This window comes from Lotus japonicus, chromosome 3 (genome assembly GCF_012489685.1).
Source record: "Lotus japonicus ecotype B-129 chromosome 3, LjGifu_v1.2".
Taxonomy (NCBI): Eukaryota; Viridiplantae; Streptophyta; class Magnoliopsida; order Fabales; family Fabaceae; genus Lotus; species Lotus japonicus.
In genome coordinates this window covers 57,000,438-57,023,211 of record NC_080043.1, presented here as the reverse complement: position 1 = coordinate 57,023,211, position 22,774 = coordinate 57,000,438, and the positions used below count along the sequence as shown (strand labels likewise).

The window sequence follows — 22,774 nt, the reverse complement described above, 5'->3', positions numbered from 1 at the left end:
TCTCACCGTCAACGTCGTCGCTTCGTCTTCATCATCAACGCCCAAGAACAATCAGGAAAGTCACCCACCCTCACCTCTGTTATAAGCTTCTCCTTCCCTTCTTTTATTTTTCCGCGGCTCGCGGGTGAGGGTCAATGGCGAAGAAACGGTGGCGTGGACGAACAAGATCGACGATGTGGCGAAGAAGGTGAAAGCGCTTGCTCTTGCTCTTACTCTCTTTGGCGGTGTGCGATTAGTAGAGTTCGAGGTCAGATAGGACGAAGGGGAGAAGGGCTCTCTACAAGGGAAGGGAAATGGAAGTGCTGGCTAATGTGGAGTGCTTGAGATCTGGGCTGAATCTAGGGTTCAAAGCTTGTGCATTTGTATCAAGTTTTAATTTTTGGTTATTGATTTGGTGGAAGTCTTTTTGTCTAGAAGATGGAAGATGAAGCAGAAATGGTTCTAGGTAGATTTAGGAATCTGATTCTGGATTAAGGTTAAAATTGTTTAATCACTCTCCTCAATTTCATTTTCCTTTTTCTTTTACGATTTATCTATTAGAAAATAGGGGCGCGGGTGTAAATAGAAAACGGGGTGGAAATAGCAATAGCAAGCCACGTCAGCGAGCTCCGTTAATTTTTTAACAGTTCATTAACGGAAGGAGTTGATTTGCACAAATTGAAAGATGAGGGAGTAAATGTACTCCTTTTAAACATAAGGGGGGCAAATCACACATGAGTGAAAGATGAAGGAGTAAAACTACAATTAAGCCTAAAAAAATTAAAACATAAATAACTTAGAATTTAAAAAATAATAACTGAAAACGAACTCGCATAATCACGTTCATGATTAATTGTTGTATCAAATACAATAGACATATTCCCCGTGCGTTGCACGGGAAAAAAACATGAGTTACACTCATAGTTAGAAGTAAGACTTACTATAAGAGAATCCACATTTGAAAAAGAGTAGTGGTTATAAACACTTTAAATGAAATGAGAATGTAAAAAAATGAAAAAAATAATATATGCATGGATGACTGTGTAAATTACACTTACGGTGCACATCATTTTAATTTATAAAAAAAAATTGGCACTCATTAAAATAAAATAGAGTTATGTATTATTTTGTCTTGATTTATTTTTTTTTTCTAATAAACTTTTATAATTTGCAATCTAGTCTTTTATATTTTAAATAAAGAATTGAAGAGCTCTAAACACATTTTAAAAGACTACCAGAGCAGCGCCCTAAAAATACCTTGCAAGTAAACTTACGCTCCTTGTCAGCTGACACTATCAAAATATACTAATACCTCTTTGTGCCTTGTAAGAGATTTCAACGCAAATGAAGGCGGTTCGCATTTAAAAAAAAATATGAAATGAGAATGAAGAAAAATGGAAAAAAAGCAATATATGATGGGATAAAAATAAAATAAAAGCAATTTCTTTGGCACACATTTAAAATAGATGAATTTCATACCTGTTTGTCTTGATTTGTTTTGCTTTCTTCTGTAATAAACTTTTATAATTTGCAATCTAGTTTTTTATATTCTAAATATTCTAAACAATAAACTGAAAAACACTAAACCCTGTCTCAATTAAAAATAGTATCAGAAGAACAATAATGCCGTAAAAATACCAATTGTACTTAAGCTCGTTGTTAGCTGACACTGTCAAACTCTACTAGTATCTTTTCGTGCTTTGCAAGGAATTTCAACACAAATAAAGGCGATTTGCTTTTAAAAAATTCATTTTAAGCTGGATAGAAAATAAATTTTAGAAAATTGGGACTAAAATATTAGAGTGAAGGTTCAGTTGAGGAAAATATTAGATTTATTATTTATGCCATTCGTCTAAACGAGAAAATTGGGAATCCTTGGATAGCAAATTCAAGTAGATGTTCAACAACCGTGTTTTGCTACGCCTTTTCTAGTTCTAGATTGAAAAGGACCTGCAGATGAAGATGAAGTTCATATGCTTTCGTTGACTCACACCCAACCCCATACCATACCCTGATTTGTACACATAGGCCTTCTTTTAAGTTACTCCATATACTGTTCATTTTCCAAGGCCTATTAGAACTAATCAACGTTCAATAATAGACTATGGACAAAACATTACAGTATTTTGAACATGTCAACAATTTTCAGCTTTTCTGTTTATTGGTCAAAAAGACAAAAACATTCTTAGCTCTTTATTTTTTCATCAATCAAGGGAGAATCAGATTGATAGTAACAACACACTGTGAGCCAATTATGTTTGAGATAAGTGAAATAAATAATTATTTTATTTTCTCTAGTTAAAATAGTTTAAGATTTTAAATTATAATGTGATATATCTTTAAAATATAATTTGTTGAAAAATATACAACTTTTTATACTATCCATGTCCATAGAAATAAATTTAATTAGACTTCAAATTAACAATGGTGATTTTCGTATGATATATCGTGTTAGACATGATAATATACACTTATATTATACATTATCGATTGACTTGCATTGTTTAGTGCTAATATTGTATTGTATATGCTTATCCATCAACTCACTCTTATACATTAAAATGATGAATTATTTAATCCGCCCTTATAAATGATTGATATATAAGTTACAATAAAATACGTAATTCACCGCCACAACCACCACCCTCACCACGACCACCACTACCCTCCACCTCCACCACACTCACCATCACCTTCCAACACCATCACTATTGTCATCATCACCCGAACCGCATCTCCATTGCTGCCACCACCACCCTAAAATATTATCACAACCATAATTTTTTTAATAGGCAAATGTTCTCCACCAAAACTGTATGCCACCACCAACACACTCCACAACCGCCGCCTCCACCACTCTCCATCGCCATTGCCACTGCCACCACTACCTACCGCCATGACCCACCACTGCCATCACTACCACCCCTTCACCTTCACCACGACCATCACTCAGCATCACCACTACTACCTCTACCACCACTGCCCCAATTGACCACCACCCTCCATCAACGCCATCACTACAACTATCGTCACCACTGTTGATGCAACCACCATCTTCACCACCCACTAGCACCACCATCATTTTTATACTATATATCTTTATTCAATATTTCATGAAACATTGGATTATATTACTTTAAACGATATGATAAGTTATTCAGTGTATGACCTAACGTTGTATAATATTAAGTTTTGATCAGACGTTATCCCATAAGGGCTGATACTATCAATTCTTATACCATCAGACCTTTTATTATACAATATATCAAATGAACCATTAAATTAAGAAATAGCATATGTGATCCCATCTCATGTTGGCATAATTACCACATATTCTGAATTTAACTCTCATGTCCCAATAGATCGAAGGTTCAAGCCCCTCTCAGTTATTGAACAACCATCCTTTAGGCTCCTTAAGCAGATTTTTAGAAGAAGCCCCGGAATAAAAACCAATAAATAACTTCAAGCACTCAAATTTCGATTTCCCATTAAAAAATAAACACTCTAACTTCAACGAAGGAAGGCAAGGCCCCATGCAATGAGTTCATAGATTTGACTTTGCAGAGCCACGTTTACAAGAATGAAAAACATATTAACAAATGAGTGAAATGACAATTTGACAAAACATGGTGTGTGCAAATTACAATTGTCTACTCCAAATCCACATGACTCGTATTTCAAATTCATTATTCAGAGTTTCACACAGCATGGTCCATCAGCTGTTAGATCAGATGTATGTGTAAATGAGTTTTACTATGGCAGTGTATATACATTAAATTCAAGAGAACAAGCTTAATTGTTGAATGTTTTACATAAACTTTCATATATCAAAGATTAAGATGTTTTAATCTTAGACCTTGAATCCCCCATATGAAATTAAGAGATTAATCCCATAACAGTAGAATATTTACTATTAAAATAATCAGTTACATGCCTGCCATCTTAGATTCAACGTTTACCAAAGTGGATACATGGACACCATCATCTGATAAACTCAGTTGTCTCCTCATAAACCCAAGCCAACTCCAAGAAACAGATTCTGGATCTCCTCATTTTCTATCTCCTTTCCTCTAGCAAGGGAGTAACAAAGTTTAGATATGTCACTCCAGTTGAACAAGAACAACAGCAGCAACACGGGAACACCTTTGTTCCATGTATTTAAGAAGCAAGCTTCTTTCTTCTTCAAGGAGCAATTCAAGAGTGCTAGATTAGCTCTCTCTGATGTCACCCCTGCACAACTGTAAGCTTGTCACTTTTATGACTCCATCATAAGATTTTTTTGACATTTTAATTAGCTTTAATGGGTTGTTTTACAGCCAAAGCAGCTCTAGTTTTGTGATATATAGAAACATGGATTAGATGGCCTTTTAATATTTGCAGGATGACAGAAGAAGCTACAAATGGAAAAAATCCATGGGCCCCAAATTCCCCATCACTCAGATCAATTTCAAAGGCTGCTTTTGAGCTAGATGATTATTGGAGGATTGTAGAGATTCTGCACAAAAGGTGTTCCAAATACTTTTTTTGTTATTGACCTTTGCATTATTTATGTTAATCATCTAATCATGGATGAATGGGATCATTGTAAAACAGACTGCTTAAATTTGACAATGGGAATTGGAGGGCCTCTTACAATTCTCTGATTGTGCTTGAGCACCTGTTGACTCATGGACCTGAAAGTATTGCAGAGGAATTTCAGAGTGACAAAGATGTTATTAGTCAGATGATAAACTTTCAGTATATTGATGACAAAGGGTATGTTTTCTCCAATTCTTAATCTAAAATCATTTTTAGAATTTGGACTAGGTCTCTACCCCAAAGTTAGCTCAACCATGATGATTGCTCTACTTCAACCCATTGTAAGAACTAGTTTGACCACATCTCTAATGAATCTAGGACCTTAACAAATCACTCACTGCTCATGAATTTTATTTTCTTCTTGACACTGGCGCATGGCGCTGGGTGTGTTTGGTTCCACGTTTGGGAGTCCTATAATAAATTTCTATTGATCAGAATCACTTTAGGTGATTACCTAGATGCTTGACAAACTATTTAGAGAGCTGACCTTAGTCCCAAAATCAATTCTAGAAAAAAACTAGAGAAAGTAGCTTCTGTGGTGGACATAACCCATTGCGATATTTCATAACAGGATTTCACAGTAGTGTTACACAGATCACTTTTCAAATAAACATACGCAAACATAAATCACTTCAATTTAGACTTACTTGAACTCAGTTTTACCATAATCAATTATAGACAACAGTGGTCAAAATAGTGAGGTCACTTTGAGTATTTGCATGCAGGTTCAACTGGGGCCTAATTGTTAGAAAGAAGTCAGAGAGGATATTGAAACTTATGGAAGAAGGAACTGTACTTAAGGAAGAAAGAAACCGTGCTCGAAGGTTGTCCAGAGGAATTCAAGGTTTTGGTAGTTTCTCCAAACGACCAACTCCAGAACAATGCATTCTGCAGGAAAAATCTTTGCCTGACACATTTGGCCGATGTAACTTTGAATTCAACAACCATGAAAATCAGGAACACCAGTCCTCTTTCTCGAACCATATTCTGGAAACAGCAGCAGTTAAGTCTCCTAGTCTTAGTCATCATGGGGGAGTTCTCAATTCAGTGGATGGTGTAGGAACTGAAAGCTACATGGATGATCTGAGAAACAATGAAATGCTCAATGAATCTGACACAAGCTCTAATGAAAACATGATTCCTGGCAAGGAGGTATGCCATCTGTGGAGCCTGAAAGGGGAGTCCAGTCTACTTTTGGAGGGTAACCAAGAAGATTCCAGAATCCAAACATTCATAGCAGAAGAGGATCACCCCTTTAGCTCAGCAGAACTGCATTCCACTTCTTCCCTTCTTTCTTCAAGATGAAGAAAGTCCAAGATTGAAATGAAGGCAAGAAAGTGCTTGCAAATAGAGTAATGTGAGTAACACGCTCTTCATGATTGGTCTATTTTTAAGAAAGTCACCTCATTTTTGTAAACAAGTAATAAATTTATGAGGTAGATGTATGAACTTTTTAAAAATATACTAATCATAAAGAGTGTATCCCTAGTATTTCTCTAGAAATACCATTGTGATGAAGATTTTATGGCACATGTATTATGTATGTGGCTTACCTTTTATTTCCTGCTACAATTTTCCCCTTATGAACAAATCGTTTGTTAGGGTGAGACTAGAACTAAGTATATTGAAACGCATATATCTATATTTAAAGCGAATATTTGACCTTGTTCTTTCACTGTAAACATCACATAACATGTTCAAGGCGCTTAAAGGATCATCTGACATGCAGAAATTATTTTTAGCTTGGCAAAAAAATAATTTTACAAGGTGATAAAAACAGAAGATCCAAGCAACACAAGGTTAAATCAAAGACCCCTAACAAAAGATTTCTTATGTTTTAACTTGGCCTAGCCAAATATTGCTTATTTTGGACAAATGCATCTTATTTATTCTTCTGAGCTAAAGGTTAACGTAAATTATAGACATCCAAGCAATTTGCCAAGATTTCAGAAATTCATAATTTTACAAGATCAGGAGCATCTAGAGAGTAGACACATCTCCGTAGAAAATCCTATAAGCTCCAGACTCATCTTCATCCTTATGGGACTAGCTCTCCTTACAGAAATTTTTTCCATACACAAGACTCGAACCTAAGACCATGCTTAAAGAGAATCAACCATGTACCAGTTGAACCAACCACTCTTGGTCTCCTTTTTTCTTTGTTCTCTTGCCAGGAAATCGTGGCCAAAATACAATCTTTTACTCTACTTGAATTGCGCAACATAGGCAATTTCTGCCAACTGCAGTTGGGATCAATCAAATTGACAATAACTTGTGGGACACAGAAAGATTTACAACAGGAGAGAAAAAAACCGTAGAACTAAAACAAAACTAGATCAAAACTTATGGGGGGAAAAGAGCACTTAATCTAGATGAATTGATGAACCTTCAATATTTGCAGAGCCAATCTTGGATGGCAAGTCGAACCGCGTGATTGGGAGTGAGAAGCAGGTGATTCAATTTTAAATTAGTCATGGGAGAAGTATCATGCCCATTTTCCAACCATTCACGTATGGCGTCCCCTTCATAGGTAAATCCATCTTCTGCAATTTGAGGATCATGCATTATTTCCTGAAAAGGGAATCCAATATGAAACATAATTAGTACAGGACACAAATTTAACTATGACTATCAGCTCTTAGAGGGAGGGAGTATTGAACAGTCATGTTTTTTCATTAACAAAAAAGAATTTGTTACCTGAAGGATTGGACATAAGAAAAAAGATGGCACAGGTCGCTCTTCTGAAACATGCAACTGCTCTAATTCTCTTACAAGAGTAGGTGTTAACTCTGGCCTGTCTCTACGATTTTGTTGGCAGCATTGCAAACCCAGTTCGACCAGTCGTGTTGCCACAGCTAAAGGCCATTCTCCAGCTGAAGAATCAAGAATTGAAGACAAATTTCCACATGAAATCGCATTGCGAACTAGAACTGCTAATCCAACTGGAGTCCTACCAGTGAGGAGTTGCAAGATAATGAGCCCAAAGGAGTAGATGTCAGACTTGGGTGTTAGTACTCCAGTTCGCTGAAACTGTGGATCTGTATACGAGTGAGCACTCTTCATCTCTGAGCTAAATTGGAAACTAGGACGATAGAGAGACTCCTCTGTCACCAGCCTACTGAACCCAAACTCACAGATCTTGCAACTAAGTGAAGAATCAAGAAGTATAGTTTCAGGCTTCAGATCACCATGGATAATAGTTTCAGGTTTAGAAGAATGTAAGAAGCAGAGCGCACTAGCTATTTCTGCAATCATTCGTGCTCGGATCTTCCATGTCAAAGGGGAATTGTTGCTTCTTCGAAATAGGTAGTCTTGAAGAGTTCCATTGGGGAGGTACTCGTATACAATTGACCAGGCTTCAGTGCAAACACCAAGCAAATTCAATAAATGAGGATGCTGGAGCCTACCAAGAACTTGAACCTGCTCACAAAGGAAAGCATTAGTTGAATCAGAGAAACACAAGAAACTGAGAAATTTTACCCCACATTTCACCTTTTTATTGCGCAGAAAGAAAGAAAAAACACATTGAAATTTGAAATTCAAAGGCATCAAAATCATGTTTGCAGCTCCAATTCTCTCAAGCCATGCCTAAGCATTTTAAGATAACAATTTTTAAAGCAGAAAGACCAATGCGGTAGAACTGAGTACTGACCTCTTGATGAAACTCTTCTGGTCCTTGCACGTTTTGCTGGTGGAACTTCCTTATAGCAACAGTCCTACCCAACATTTCCCCCTTATATATACAACCAAATCCACCTTGCGCGATTTTAAAGCTCTTGGAAAAATTACATGTGGCATTTTGAAGATCTGATAATGAAAATTCTGCAATCTCAGGTAATTCTTCAGCAAACCCAATGGCCCCATTGTAATGAGCTGTTCCAACCTGTCCGCGACTTTTCCACCGCTCAAGCCACCGAAGAGCTTCCATTTTCTGTCTCCTGATCTGCTGCCTTTCTTGCCACAGGGTTGAGATGGATGCTTGAATTAGTGATAGTTCATATGCAACTTCATCTCGCCTATGGGTTACTTCCTGAGCATGACTATCTAGTTGGGAAATATTTCTCATGGTCATTTGTAGCTTACCAGCAATACTTTCATTTTCATCCGAAAGCTTTTGTTGTTCGAGTACCGTAGCTCTAAGTGCATCCTCAGCCTCTTTTCTAAGTTTTACTTCACATGAATGGGCTGATTCAAACAACTTGACCTGAAGATACAATAAATAATTTAGTTGGGAGAGATGTCATATTACTAAAAAATCAATCACACTATAGACACAGTAACATCATTTGACACTTATTCGGAAACATACACCTCAATCACATAGCATGATGTCCGACAAATTTCTGAGCAACACATTCAAACAAATTAGTGAGCGTGGGCAAACCAGTTAAAAGTGTTTCTTCTTCTACTATTCTGACCTGAAAATGTTATGTTTCAGAAACTTGTGTCCAGAATCCCATCATTTACAGAAGGATTTTCTCCTGCTGTAATCCTTTGTCAAAGTTTCTTAAATCCTTAAGAAAGTATACTCAATGTCTAATGACTAATAAGAGAAATAAAAAGACCAGAAATGTTTTTGTTAACAAAAGTCCTAAATGATGTAAAGCCACTAGATTGTGCTTACCTTCCTTATGGCCTCCATGGCCTCTACTTCCAACCTCTTGCACTTTAATAGCTCTGCAAATGCCTCACCTTTTGCTGCCTCGGCTTCTCTTTTGGTTTCAATAAGTTGACTATTAACTCTTTCTTCCATGAACTCAGAATGTGTATCTAACCAACCCCCAGCAGCATTTTGCGGGGAACAATGACTGCTACAACTGGTTGATTTAGATGAATAAGTAGCTTCAGTTTCAATGATTTCACCCTGATCCCAACTTCTAATTCCAGAACATATTGTAGTTCTTGCAGAATTTGGTTGGAGATATTCTGAGTGGGATAATTCATTCTCACCATAGTGAAAAGATCGAGATCTCAAGCTGTCTGCGGCTGCAATCTCAGGTTGAGCACTTGAAGTCAATGAACTTAGTGTTTCAGAAGCCTCTCTTGTCCAAATGTGTTTACCTTTATAGATAAACCATATCTCACAGAATGAGGGAGCATTTTTAGCAGCGTAATGTGCTTTACCGGAATTCCTTTTCACATTCATCCAACTGCAATTTCCCATTATGAGATTGTAAGTGGAAAGATTGATTTATCTCTTCAGTGAAAGAAAAGGGGGAAAGAAATAGAAAAGAACAGAAATCACTGAAGCAGGATGTATGCTTCAAATTATCAATAGAAGACACAACCAGTTTTGGCAGTAGACATAGGGATACGAAATACTTGAAGCTCAAAAGAATAAAATCAACTTTTTCCAATCCACGGGACCTGGTCTAAAAGAATGAAACTAAGAAACACTTGAGCCATTTTGAATGCACACTAACAAGGAAGTTTTACACAGAAGCACAAGCAGAAAAGTGAGAAAACCAATCCATTACTTACTTTTCTGGTGCTGCACCAATCACAAGCTTCCTAACATTATGCCTAATAACCAGATCAACAATTCCTTTTTGAACCTGGTCAGCTTCAGTTACAATAGTGCTAGCCTTAACCTGATAAGAAACTTATGTTAACACAGACAACTAATAAAGGGCAATCGCAAAGAGCAAACTTTACTATAAAGAAATCAGCTATTATGAACTACCCACCTATCCAAATCCCACAATTTTTTTACAGAGAAGACTATAATGCAGAACATAACAACATGTAAAGGGGGGAAAGAAACAAAAACCTTAGCTGTGCGACAAATGCTCAAGTACTTGTCCATGAGCATCGTGGTCTGTTGTTTTTCCTCTCTTCGAAAAGCAGACACAGTTTCAGGATTAGCCTGAGTTGCTAGCATTTTCCCCACTGCTCAAGAGTCAAGATACCAAAATTGAGCAAAATAAGCCAAACTTACAAGAAGAGACCGAATAACAATAGGTGCAACAAGAAGTGAACTTTGAAATTGAAAAGTGAAGAAATTGAGCTTACACAAAGTGGGTATGAATGGAGAAGGTTGATAAGCATGGATTAAGACAATTTCTGAATTGGGAAAGTGGTTGAAAGTCCATTGAAGCAACGTGGCGGCTTTGTCGAGCGATTTCCCGACAGCGACATGAACAACGACAACAGGGTTGGAAGGAGCAGCAGCGCGTTGATGCATAGTTGGAGGAGGAGAGGAAGAGGGAAACGGGTGAAAGTGAAGGTGCAGAATGGATGTGGGTGAGTGGTGGCGGCGGCGGTGGTGGTGGTGGTGAGGAGGGTTCAAAAGCTCCATGGGAAGGAAGAAGAATTATTGGCGGAGGTGGTGGTGGGGCACCAGCAGAAGCAGTGGTGTGGTGGGTGGGAAGAGAAGAAGAAATGGTAACATCATCATCAATTCATCATCATGGTGTGTTTTCTTCTTCTCTCTCTCCTCTGTGAAGCATAGAGGAAGAAGAAACGAAGGAACAAGGTTCTTTGACTTTTTTGGAAATGTTGACTTCATGAAGCACAGTTGGTCGGAGGAGTGGTTTCATTTTTCTACGGCGGTGAAAAGTGAATCAAACAGGACAGGACACCAGATGATCAGAGAAAGGAGGGAATTTGAAAAATCACATTCACTTTTTTACTTTTTATTCATATATTTTATATATTTAAATTTATTTTAGGAGATTTTTAATCTCATTCACTCCACAGATCCATGGTTGAAAAACACTTTTCTCACCCTCACATAAAAAACCTCATTATCACATAAAAACCTTATTAATATCATTAATACATTAATCATTCATATATCACAATTTCTATTTTTCTATTTCTATTTATCACAATATATTATGGAGGTTGGTTTTTAACCTAAAGATATGACACAGGTAGGGGTGTCCACCGGTCGGTTTCGGACGGGTTCGGGCCAAAAAAGCTCAAACCGACCAAAACCGACCACCATGGATACTGGACCGTCACCGTCCGATTAGCCAATCGGTTTTCTCGGGTTCCGGGTTGGGCGGATTGCGGGTTACTCTGGCGGGTTCATCCGGTTACCCATTCAGATCTTAAAAAAATTTGGCAAAAAAGAAGAGATTATGAGAGGGGGAACCAGATGCAGAGAATACATTGAGATCTAGATGAAAGTGAAAAATAGAAAGATGAAAGAGAGAGAGATCGAAAGTTGGTGTCGCACCGCAATTGTGCTTCAACTCGAAAGTCTTGCTGGGGGTGAGGGGCAGCTGCGTGATTAGAAGAAGAAAGTTGGATTGTCAAGCATGCATAAATGACTGCCATGGTTTAGAAGCTCTAACAGTGGAGCATACAGCACACCCACCACAACATCCATCTCTTTACTTTGATCAAAAATGTGCCCTTACTTTTAGTATTATACATAGATAATTAATAAATGAGTTTGCAGCTTTATGCACGTTTTTGGAGAAAGAAATACATATTAAGATGTGTTTGCAGCTATAGCTAGGGGAGAAAGGTTTATAGGCACAGTAGCTACATGTAGTAAAAGTAATGGACGAAGTGACACAAAGAGAGTAAGTACACGGTTAATTATATTAAATGATTTTGATATCACAACCTTTGAGAAAATATGAGAGGTTGTGCCTGCATCAGAGCTATATAGGTACTCAAATCACATGCCTATAGAGTAGACTACTACATGAACAGGTATGATTAAGATAGGGAGCGGTCGGGTCGGACACCGTCGGAATTTTTTTTCAATATCCGCACCCGACCGTGATAACCGTGTCAAACCACCTTTTTTTCACCCAAATAACCCGTTATCCGACCCGACCTACCCATTTGCACATAAAAAAATTCGGGTTTTTCGGTTTTCGGGCGGGTCACGGGTTGGTGGACAGCCCTAGACACAGGTTACCTTACTTTATCTTTTAACTATGAGATTGGAGATCGATTCTCGCCAATTAGCAATTAGAAAAAATATCATGTTATAACCAGCCGTTTAACGTTTACTCGTTTAGTGTGATCATTCGCGACAAATGGATTAGTCAATGTACTCTTGACTCACCAAAATTATTATGGATGTTGATTTTGGTGCTAAATGATTTTGTTTTCACGAACTATCTTTTAGTATGGATTATTCCTATTTTTTTAAAGAATTTTTTTATTTAACTAATATAGTAGAGAAAAGAATTACTTTTGTTCTCTACACCTAAATAAGAGTTGAGCTATTTGAGCTGAATTTTTTTCCGTATCACCAAAAAAATTACGATTGTAGCACTTTATATAGTCTAACATTATTGAATTTCTATTATAATATCTCAAAATTATATACTTATTGACTTAGTTGTATATTTAAGCATGTTAGACTATATTTTTTTTATAAGCAAGCATGTTAGACTATATAATTATTTAACCATATAAACCTCTATAGAGACTGATGACTTTGACTTAGACGATATAATGATATTATTATATTTTTTCTCGTTAGCTATAAATTTGTTGGCATGTTTACAAATAGATTTGTTAGTATACTTGAATGTTATATGATAAATCAAGCTTTTAAATATGTTATCAGGTCAGACCAGACTTTCAACAGATCAATGCTTAGGCCGAAAAAAGAGCATATGATAGCTAGATAACTAGTTAGGCTCAGGCCTTGAATTTTTGAAACAGACTAGAAATATTTAAGCAAAGTTTGGCCTATTTCCACCTCTATTGGCGGATCTTGTTATAGACTCTTCGTGATTTTGATTTTCCTGAGGTAATTGATAGCCTTGTCATGAGTTGTGTGTCCTCTTCAAACTTTACTCTCCTCTAGAATGGTACTAGGCTTCCTTGGTTCTCTTCGAGGAAGGGTCTTCATCAAGGGAACCCAATGTCTTCGTATTTGTTTGTTTTATTTACAGAGAAGCTGTCAGTCAGGATCCAGAATTCAGTGAATGATGGCCTATGGCAACCTATCAGTTTTGTGCGTAGGGGCCCCTCACTCTCCCATATTTTCTTCGCTAACGATGTACTTATGTTTTGCAAGGCTAGAAGAATTTAAGTTCTAGTGGTTAATGAGATTTTGGAAGAGTTTGGCAATCCTTCTGGTCTTCGGGTTAGTCATGCTAAATCCAAAGCTTTGTGCTCTAAGGGGGTTAGTGTGGGTGAGAGAAGTAGTGTTGCTTCTATCTGCCCAATCGCCATGGTGCGTGATCTGGGAAAATACTTGGGGTTTCATTTGCCTAGTGGGCGGGCCTCCCACAACACTTACAACTATCTTCTGGACCGCGCCTTGCATCCTAGAAGAGTCGACTTCTGAATACCGCTTGGAGAATTTGTTTAGCGAAATCGGTCCTTGCTGCGATCCCAACCTACTCCATGCAAGTTTTCTAGCTCTCAAGAAGGACGGTTGGGGCTTTGAATAATATAACTCGTAGCTTTATTTGGTCTCGTGAAACAGGTAGCAGAGGATGGCATCTTTTGAGGTGGGAGACTTTAATCTTACCAAAGATTGATGGTGGCATTGGCATTCAGGATGCGTCGCATGCGAATACAACTTTGTTGGGGAAGCTAGTGTAGGACTTAGTACAACAATTTGACAAATTGTGGGTGGAAGTCTTGGAGAATAAGTATTTTGGGCAAGTGTCGGTTTTGGAGGTAAGTACTAAGCAGAATGCTTAGTCGTTTTTGATAGGATTGATGAAGGCTAGGGATGTGCTTCGGGAAGGTTTATCCTTTAAATTGGGAAACGGTAAAACTTCATTCTAGTCCAAGGATTGGTGTGGGCTTAGTGCACTAGTTAGGCATGTGTCATTTATTAATATATCTGATTCTGAGTTGTCTCTTGCATATTTAATTGTAAATGGTTCCTGGGATGTGTCCATCTTGAACACTGTTATTCCTCCTCCATTGGAGTTTCAACTGCTGTAGATTGTGCCCTCTCTTGTTAGCTCTATCGATGACCACTGGGTTTGGAAGTTCAGTAGGCAAGGCCTTTACACGACAAGGGATGCTTATTCGTGGTTGTGCTCGAGCACTGGACAGGTTCCTCAGCCAGGTTCTTGGACATGGATTTGGAAAGTAAGAGCCCAAAAGAAAGTTCGTGTGTTCATCTGGTTTATTGCTCATGATATTTTGCAGGTTAATACCCATAGATATCGTTGCAGGCTTGCCTCCTCTCTTGGGTGTACGCGGTGCAATCACTTGGTTGAAGATTGCATGCATTGCTTACGTGACCGTCCTTTCTCGCGTGCGGTGTGGACGTTGTTGAATGCTTGGACATGGCCTCATTTCATGATTGCAGGCCCTTGGGAATGGGTTAGAGTGCAGGTGTTTGGCTCACATTCTTCCCTGTTTGTGGGAGCTCTTTGGGGTTTATGGCGGTGACGGTCTAATGCAGTTCTTGGTGATAGCGATTAGAGTGATGAGCTTACGGTTTGTTGGATTCTTCAGGAGCAGCGAGATTATGCTTTGTTGCAGTCGGCAGATGTTGGCGATGTAGGACATGGGCTTGGTCAGGCTTGCTAGTGTGCTCCTCTGTCCGGAGCGTGCAAATTGAATACAGATGGAGTGTATAGTGAGTCATTGCATAGGATGGGAATCATTCACGGGGCTTCCGGTGAACGGATTGTTGGTTTTGTGGAGGGTAGCAGCGGTGGGGATCCTTTGAAGGCGGAGCTTTGGGCCTTACGCAGTGGCCTTCTTCTCATGTATGAGCTTAATCTCAGTGCGGCTATTTGTGAGGTCGATTGCCTTGAGATTGTAAACACCTTGCATGATGATCGCTTCTAGTATCATGAGTTGGCGTCTTAATTTTCTGAGATTTGGAACCTCCTTCAACGATCATGGAGTGTACAACTTGAGCATATTCTGAGAAGTGCTAATGGTGCGGCTGGTTGCCTTGCCGGGTTAGGGGCCGATCTTCAATGTGCCACACTCCATTTAGAGTCCCCTCCTTCTCAGCTTGTATGTCTTCTTGGCTAGGGACCTGTTAGCCCACAGCCTTTATGTTTTTATTTACATTTCCGATGTACCAAAAAATTTCACTTTTTAAAATTTCTAATTAAGAAAAAAATGTGTTCACTTTTCTTAAATAATGAATAGAGTCATATATTACTATTTTTCTACGCAAATACATTTGGTTATTAAAATAAAATTCTTACATGTGTTTTTATCACACTTTTTAAACACGTGTTAATATTATAATTTAAAAGTCAATTTACTTAAAAAGCGATATGCTTTTTTAACCTAAACTGGAGAAAATCCAAACTTTAATTCGTTAGGTGACGACAAATAAAAATCGTCAATTTCCCTTCTTATTAAAGTTGCAAAACCAAGCTTTGAATTTAATACGTAGAATTCTGAAAAGAAAGAGAGCAAGCGAGGTTTAATTTATTAGAAAGATGAAAAAATAATACTATAGCTATTTTTTTTTATCCTTCATACTATAGCTATTTGGTCTCATGTTCATTTAGTTTTAATTCATTCACACTTTTTCATCTCATTTTTACATTTTTTTCTATTACATCACTAATTATATAATATCCAATGTAGCAAAAAACTAATTATATAATAATTCTTTTCCTTTTTTTCTTTGAGTGTTGATGGGTTGAAAGTGTCAACACAGACATATTATTAGTCTCATATGTCAATTTTTCCTTTCTTTTTTCTTCTTATAGGTTGAATGTGCGATTTTTATATATTGCGATCAAACGGAGCCAACCAATCACACAGGAGAGCATTTTGATGAGTAGAAAATGGTGATGGATGTGATGGTTCTCCATGCTTCAGAGTTGCACCCTCGTTGTGTGGATGCTTCGGCGGTGACACATGCACAAACACTTTAATGCTCAAGTTTAAATGTGGGTGATTTATGGGAAAATGATATAAAATGTGTGTACTTAGTATAGTTGCTCTCCACCTTTTATAAGCTCGTGGAGTACGAGGTCGGAATCGGAAAAATCTTAAGGGGAAGATTGGATTCTCTAACGCAAGGAACTTGATGTCGTTGATCGAACAATGTGCAAGGGCTTTGCATGTGACGTCTTCTCTGAGCACTACATCGTCTTCTTAATTAGGTAGAGAGCCATTGACCTTGGAGAAAGGATTGTCTCGATGCTGAAATTGTTAAGTTATGACGATGGGTACTGTCGGTGGTGAAATGGGTTGTTGGTTGGTGGTGAAGTGGACGAATGCGAGCTCACATGATCTTTAGTGGGGTGGGTTGCAAGTGATTGGCACGTGAAGGGATTCCATTTGTTCAACATCTTCATAGTCCGTAGGTAGCATGCTCGGAGGATGGTCGGTATGATAAGTATGCTTAGTTAGCCATGGTCGTATGATTGGATGGTAGGCCCCTCAAGGGATAACCTCGTACCTAAATAAGTATGTTTAACTAGGCATGGTCGACAGGAAACATATTGTCGGTATGTCGGGTGGATGATTGTTGACTGCCCAAACATTTTGAAAAGTACTTAAAATTAAACATAATTACATTAAATGCTCAAATAAAAATTACTCCCTCCGTTCCCTATTATAAGTCACATTTTTTAAAAATTGTTACAAAATATAAGTCACTTTCTAATATCTAGGAAGCATTAAATAATTTTTTTCAAGTTCACCCTCATATTTAATATGAAAGAGATGATAAACTTTAGAAGTATTAACTTGGAAAGAGAAAATCATAGGAAAGTAAATAAGGGTAATCTAGGAAAGTAAATCATTTTTTTACAAATTTATTACTAGTAACTACTTTTCTTAATCTAAGAGAATTAGTTATTTGTGACTTATATATAGGAACGGAGGAAGTATAAGCCATAAAGCTCACAATAGGGTTTTTGGAGAACAACAATGGCATCTTAATTATGCCCCGTGCCATATTTTGATTTTCATCAAGGAGTGGCGAAATTGGTGCTCAATGCAGCGAGGATTTGTTACGGCTACGAATATTGGTGCAGCGTCGTTGCATGTTCATGTGGATGGTAGCTGGATTCATAATGAAAATAGAATGGGAGCAAGTTGAGCTCTAGATTCTGGATTCTCTGGTAGTTTTGGGGAGGGTGATGCTTTTCATGCAAAGTTGATTGTTGTTGATGTTGGTTTCATTCTAACTTGGGACCGAGGTATTTTGACATTGTTTGTGCATCTGACTGTAAGGATGTGGTGGTTGTTTTTTTAACCATGACAAATATTCAAACTTGCTAGTCACGTGATTGAATCCGAAAGGTAAGGAGTATGTTAACTCAGGAATGGAGGGTCTCCGTCGGTCACGTTTTTCGTGAAAGAAATTTGGTCGCAGACGCCTTAACAAGATAAACAACTTGAGATGTAAATCCGTTGCGATTTTAGAAGTTCCCTTCTTCCAACTTGATTAAGCTATTATGTTAGGATGTTCTTGTATAATATGTTCTTTTTTTTAGCTTTTAAATCCGAAAAAAAAGCCATAAAGCTCACGTATCATTTAATTTTTTTTTTTTTTGAGATTTAAGCATTGAAAATCTTGTGAGGCTTGAATACGCAAATTATTTGTGGAAGACAAACGAATTGAAATCAGGGTGTGCCTTTTTCCTTTGACTTTACAAAGTGCCAAACCTAAAGCAACGACGAGCTTCGCCTACAATTATAGACAATCCAAAAGTAAGGTAGATATTTTTATTTATTTTTCGAAACCACAAAGGTAGATGTTGATGACTCATGAAAAGAATAATTATATCTTTCACACCTCATTTTTTAGGTCCTCATTTTTTAGGTGTAAATGAGGTGTGGAGTGTGGTGTGGAGAGGTGGAGGAAGAGAGAGATATGAAGAAAAGAGAGAGAAATTAAATATATGATATTTAATTTGATTGATAGAAAAAAGAGAAATATATAGAAAATGAAGGTAGAAAAGGAGTGGAGAGGTGTGTATATCATTACTCTAATTCCAGATGAAACTGCATTCCTTGTTAAATTATTTAGAGCCTTTCCATATGGTAGTATTAAACATGTTCAGACATTTTCTTCTATTTAACAAAAACAAACTCAGAAACTCAGAAACCAAAAACCAAAATATATTTAGACATATTGAAAACTCATATTGAATCTGAGTCTGGTTTAATTAGAAGAACATCATAGTGAGGAAGGAAGTAGTTATAAATTAAACTGGCTTTGATTTATCATTAAAGATCAACTGTTCAACAATTGTCAATGGTAAACAAAACAAATGAAAGAATTAACTCTGCCATAAACCCCCCTTTCACCCAATTCTCCGTTCTATCAACACATAATTAAAGAAAATATCAATTGTTGCAAGGTGCTATTGTTATGCCAAACGACGACACAGTATCTGCACCACATCCAGCAACATTTAAAAGCATTTCCTGTGTACAATTGAAGGACCAGATTCATCGTACTCTGCCTTTGCAATCCACATCTGCATTTCCAAAAACAAGTGTGTTATCATTAGTATCTCAAATGAATAGAAGATACCAAACAACATTCTAGCAGCATGTTTGAAATCTTTTTACAATTGATTTTAAAGCTAAAATTAATTCTGAGCAGAAGCTTCCGTGAGTAGTTTCTGGATGCCAGAATTGATTTTGAGAAAAAAATTAGTTGATCCAAACATGTTATGGGTGTGCACAAATACATGAGGATGCCATTGGCTATTTAATATAAGGAACATAAACCCCAACTGATTTTTGAACCTCAACTCCTATGAGAGGAGAAAAATTTCATGCAACCGGCTATGTATCAAATTCAGTGGAGATTTAGATCCGAGAATCACAGCTAGAACAAATAAAGACAATCACAAGCATGGTTTCTTCATAATGTGCATGAGACAAGACCAATATGACTTTATAGTGTCTAGTTCTGCACTAGTTTGCAGCCTCATAATCACTTCCGTGAAAAACTACAGCTTTTGAAATTGTTGTGCTTTGGATTATGTGATCATTGTAAGTCTAAACACGTTATTAGTTTCGCTACACAAATTAATTTTGTGATTAGAATCAAGAGAAAACATTTACCTGTTGGAAAGTGCTGAGAGAAGCCAAGATAGAGCCACCGATCCAGACACTGTACTTTCTCTCGGGTGGAGCAACCACCTTGATCTTCATGCTGCTGGGGGCCAACGCGGTGATTTCCTTGCTCATTCTGTCAGCAATACCCGGGAACATGGTAGAGCCACCACTGAGGACTATGTTTCCATACAAGTCCTTTCTGATATCAACATCACACTTCATGATTGAGTTGTATGTGGTCTCATGGATTCCAACAGCTTCCATTCCAATCATGGATGGCTGGAAGAGAACTTCAGGGCAACGGAAACGCTCGGCGCCAATGGTGATGACCTGTCCATCTGGGAGCTCATAGCTCTTCTCAACAGCGGAGCTGGTTCGTGATGTTTCAAGCTCTTGCTCAAAATCAAGGGCAAGGTAAGACAGCTTTTCCTTCATGTCCCTCACAATTTCACGCTCGGCTGTGGTGGTGAAGGAGTAACCGCGCTCGGTCAGGATTTTCATCAGGGCATCTGTGAGGTCACGCCCTGCTAAGTCAAGACGGAGAATGGCATGAGGGAGGGCATACCCTTCATAGATGGGCACAGTGTGGCTGACACCATCTCCAGAGTCCAGAACAATACCTGCACAAATTAATAACACAGAAGCAACCCAAGTTAGACATCCTTGAAAACATCAGCTCAACTATTTCAAGTTAGATTAGAAATGATGTAGAGTTTTCAAGCACAATTTAAGCTTAAAATAGTCACATAAATAACCAAAGTTGAATCTTCAAATCCTTTAATTTTTCCTGAGCTTAACTAGCTAGCATGATTTTAAATTGCGATTGCAGTTTTAGTTGTATTACAATCCTTGATATTATATAAAATGCAGCCAGTGTGTCACGATGCAGTTGCATGGACTCAAAAACCATGATATACGCAACCGCAATTGTGTTGCAGGCCATAATTTATTTAAAACCATGTTAGCTTCACTTCACACTTCCATGTATCACATCGGCAAATTTGATCTTCAAGAGCATTGCTTGTTTTCAAGTCAGATTATCAATGATAATGTTTTCATGCACAATTTTGGAATTTTGAATCTTCAAATCCTATAATTTGCTCTACATTCTTCTTTTTCCCAAACTTTACTAGCATAGTTTTAAATAGCGGTTGCGGTCATACAGTTGTATCATAATCCTTGAAACTGTAGACAAATGCAGCCAATGTGTCACGATGCAGTTGCAAGGACTCATAAAACCTTGATATTGCAGCAAGGGCTCAAAAAAACTTGATATTAGAACTGCAATTGCGATTGCTGACCACCATTTAAAACCATCTTAGCGGACCACACATTAGCAAACTGGACTTTGAAGAGCATTGCTTATTTTCATTAGCCAGCATAATCTTCTTAGAATGTAAACTAGATGCAAGTATGCAACATAATATTGTTCTTGAAGCAGAGAATGACTAACCAGTTGTACGCCCACTGGCATAGAGGGACAGAACAGCCTGGATAGCTACATACATAGCAGGTGTGTTGAATGTCTCAAACATGATTTGGGTCATTTTCTCACGATTGGCCTTCGGGTTAAGAGGTGCCTCGGTGAGCAGAACCGGGTGCTCCTCCGGGGCAACACGGAGTTCATTGTAGAAGGTGTGATGCCAGATCTTCTCCATGTCATCCCAGTTACTCACAATACCATGCTCAATGGGGTATTTCAGAGTTAATATACCTCGCTTGGACTGAGCTTCATCCCCAACATATGCATCTTTTTGGCCCATGCCAACCATCACACCAGTGTGACGTGGTCGACCAACAATGCTAGGGAACACAGCCCTTGGAGCATCATCTCCAGCAAATCCAGCCTAAACATTTGCAAAATAGTGGAAATTGAATGGTACTAGTCACAATTGCAATAAAAATCTTGGAAATAAAATCATCCATGTATGCAATTTTACCTTAACCATTCCTGTCCCATTGTCACAGACGAGTGGCTGAATATCCTCGGAGTCTGCCATTGTGTTTCAAAAGCTGCACAAAGCCATACACTTCCCCTCAGAACATTGGAAAACAATTCACAATAACATACAGGAGTCTTGGTCATTCTAATAGTATATTTGGATTAGAATTTTTTATTCCTCGGAATCAATTCCGGCGGCACACATAAGCTATTCACAAAAGTTTCTTCTCATAATTTATTCCTCGGAAGAGTTTCTAAACATGCACTAAATCATAAATCATGGCCAAAGCTTATCACATTTAGTCCCAATTCATATAAATCATAACAGAAACAACACTCATATAAACCATTTTTTCTCTACCTCATTTTTCCTGTCACATCTATCACTTATCATTCTTATTTTTCTATCTCACTCTAGGTGTCTAGATCGAAGACGGGTACATGAAACATTTTTGTATAACATGCTAGAGTTATGAATATGCAAATCCAAGTTGGTTGACAAACCAAAGAACTTTGTATCTCTGTTTCTTAATTCTAACATGATTGCAAAATGGTCCATGCATTAAGCCCAGAAATTTAGATTATCCATATTTATCATCATATGCATTATGCATGGCATGGCATCAATGTCTAAAGGACTTGAAAAGAATGTTTCCTCGGAATCCAAATGCATGAGACAGGTTAACAAAAGAAGCAAAAAGAATCCATAGACATGTTGAACAAAGACAGAAAAGGAACCTGAAATTGGCGCGTCAAAGAGAGAATAGATTATCCAATCTCAGGAAAAACCAAACTGATTCAGGGCAGAACAGGACGCGCAAATGAAAGGTTAACCTTGCGATGAGTTTGTGTTTTTAAATGAAGGAAGCGCAACAAAGTCCAATTGTCATCCAATTCTATGAACGACATTCATGTTGTTGTTCACGCGTGTCCTTTTCCAGCTCCATGTCCTGCGCTGAAACCTCAAATCTTCTCCATTGCTATTTATAGCTTGGCCCATTTTTAGCAACATGCACGCCACTACTCCTTCTACTACTGTTTTCTCCATTTTTTGGGCCTATATTTTCCTTTTCAATCCACTGGATCGTGTCATGTACAATTGTACATGTAGCCCTTGCAAGAATAAAAAACTGTTCTTCATTTAATATATATTTTTTAAATTAGAAAGGCATTTGACCAAAAACAAAAAATAAACACATTAGAAAGGCATTTGACCAAAAAATTAGAAAGGCATATGATGAAACCAGATCAGAATTGATAACAAAAAAAAGAAACCGGTATCAAAGATACTAATTTGGGCATTGAAAAGGATCGGGTTTGTGTAATATG

At 37.7% G+C, this 22,774-nt stretch overlaps 3 protein-coding genes across 3 annotated transcripts; 1 reads left to right on the top strand and 2 right to left on the bottom strand.

The window, feature by feature from the left end:
• The first annotated feature begins 3,831 nt into the window (after positions 1-3,831).
• LOC130743398 (epsin-3-like) lies at positions 3,832-6,193 on the top strand. The gene is made up of 4 exons (XM_057595626.1): positions 3,832-4,219; positions 4,360-4,485; positions 4,573-4,734; positions 5,283-6,193. Exons 1-4 carry the CDS (start codon positions 4,077-4,079, stop codon positions 5,860-5,862), a joined length of 1,011 nt encoding a protein of 336 aa, XP_057451609.1. The 5' UTR covers positions 3,832-4,076; the 3' UTR covers positions 5,863-6,193.
• Positions 6,194-6,463: 270 nt separating this feature from the next.
• LOC130743397 (U-box domain-containing protein 33-like) lies at positions 6,464-11,037 on the bottom strand. Its single transcript, XM_057595625.1, has 7 exons — positions 10,570-11,037; positions 10,328-10,446; positions 10,039-10,148; positions 9,182-9,707; positions 8,210-8,761; positions 7,255-7,977; positions 6,464-7,128 (listed from the first exon to the last, which is right to left on the bottom strand). The coding sequence occupies exons 1-7, from the start codon at positions 10,853-10,855 to the stop codon at positions 6,946-6,948; spliced, it is 2,499 nt and encodes an 832-aa protein (XP_057451608.1). The 5' UTR covers positions 10,856-11,037; the 3' UTR covers positions 6,464-6,945.
• A 7,591-nt stretch (positions 11,038-18,628) lies between these two features.
• Positions 18,629-22,341, bottom strand: LOC130743396 (actin). Its single transcript, XM_057595624.1, has 5 exons — positions 22,184-22,341; positions 21,444-21,516; positions 20,957-21,350; positions 19,510-20,123; positions 18,629-18,914 (listed from the first exon to the last, which is right to left on the bottom strand). The coding sequence occupies exons 2-5, from the start codon at positions 21,501-21,503 to the stop codon at positions 18,849-18,851; spliced, it is 1,134 nt and encodes a 377-aa protein (XP_057451607.1). The 5' UTR covers positions 21,504-21,516; positions 22,184-22,341; the 3' UTR covers positions 18,629-18,848.
• Between the last annotated feature and the right edge of the window lie 433 nt (positions 22,342-22,774).

Bases quoted from the DNA above. Each gene is read 5' to 3' on its own strand.
- LOC130743398 (XM_057595626.1), top strand. From the start codon at position 4,077: ATGTCACTCCAGTTGAACAAGAACAACAGCAGCAACACGGGAACACCT. The intron at 4,486-4,572 runs GTGTTCCAAATA...ATTGTAAAACAG, and splicing joins GTAGAGATTCTGCACAAAAG to ACTGCTTAAATTTGACAATG. The intron at 4,735-5,282 runs GTATGTTTTCTC...ATTTGCATGCAG, and splicing joins CAGTATATTGATGACAAAGG to GTTCAACTGGGGCCTAATTG.
- LOC130743397 (XM_057595625.1), bottom strand. From the start codon at position 10,855: ATGGAGCTTTTGAACCCTCCTCACCACCACCACCACCGCCGCCGCCAC. The intron at 10,149-10,327 runs GTTTTTGTTTCT...GTTTCTTATCAG, and splicing joins GCATTTGTCGCACAGCTAAG to GTTAAGGCTAGCACTATTGT. The intron at 8,762-9,181 runs GTAAGCACAATC...TTGTATCTTCAG, and splicing joins CCATGGAGGCCATAAGGAAG to GTCAAGTTGTTTGAATCAGC.
- LOC130743396 (XM_057595624.1), bottom strand. From the start codon at position 21,503: ATGGCAGACTCCGAGGATATTCAGCCACTCGTCTGTGACAATGGGACA. The intron at 21,351-21,443 runs GTAAAATTGCAT...GCAAATGTTTAG, and splicing joins ATGGGACAGGAATGGTTAAG to GCTGGATTTGCTGGAGATGA. The intron at 20,124-20,956 runs GTTAGTCATTCT...TAATTTGTGCAG, and splicing joins TGCCAGTGGGCGTACAACTG to GTATTGTTCTGGACTCTGGA.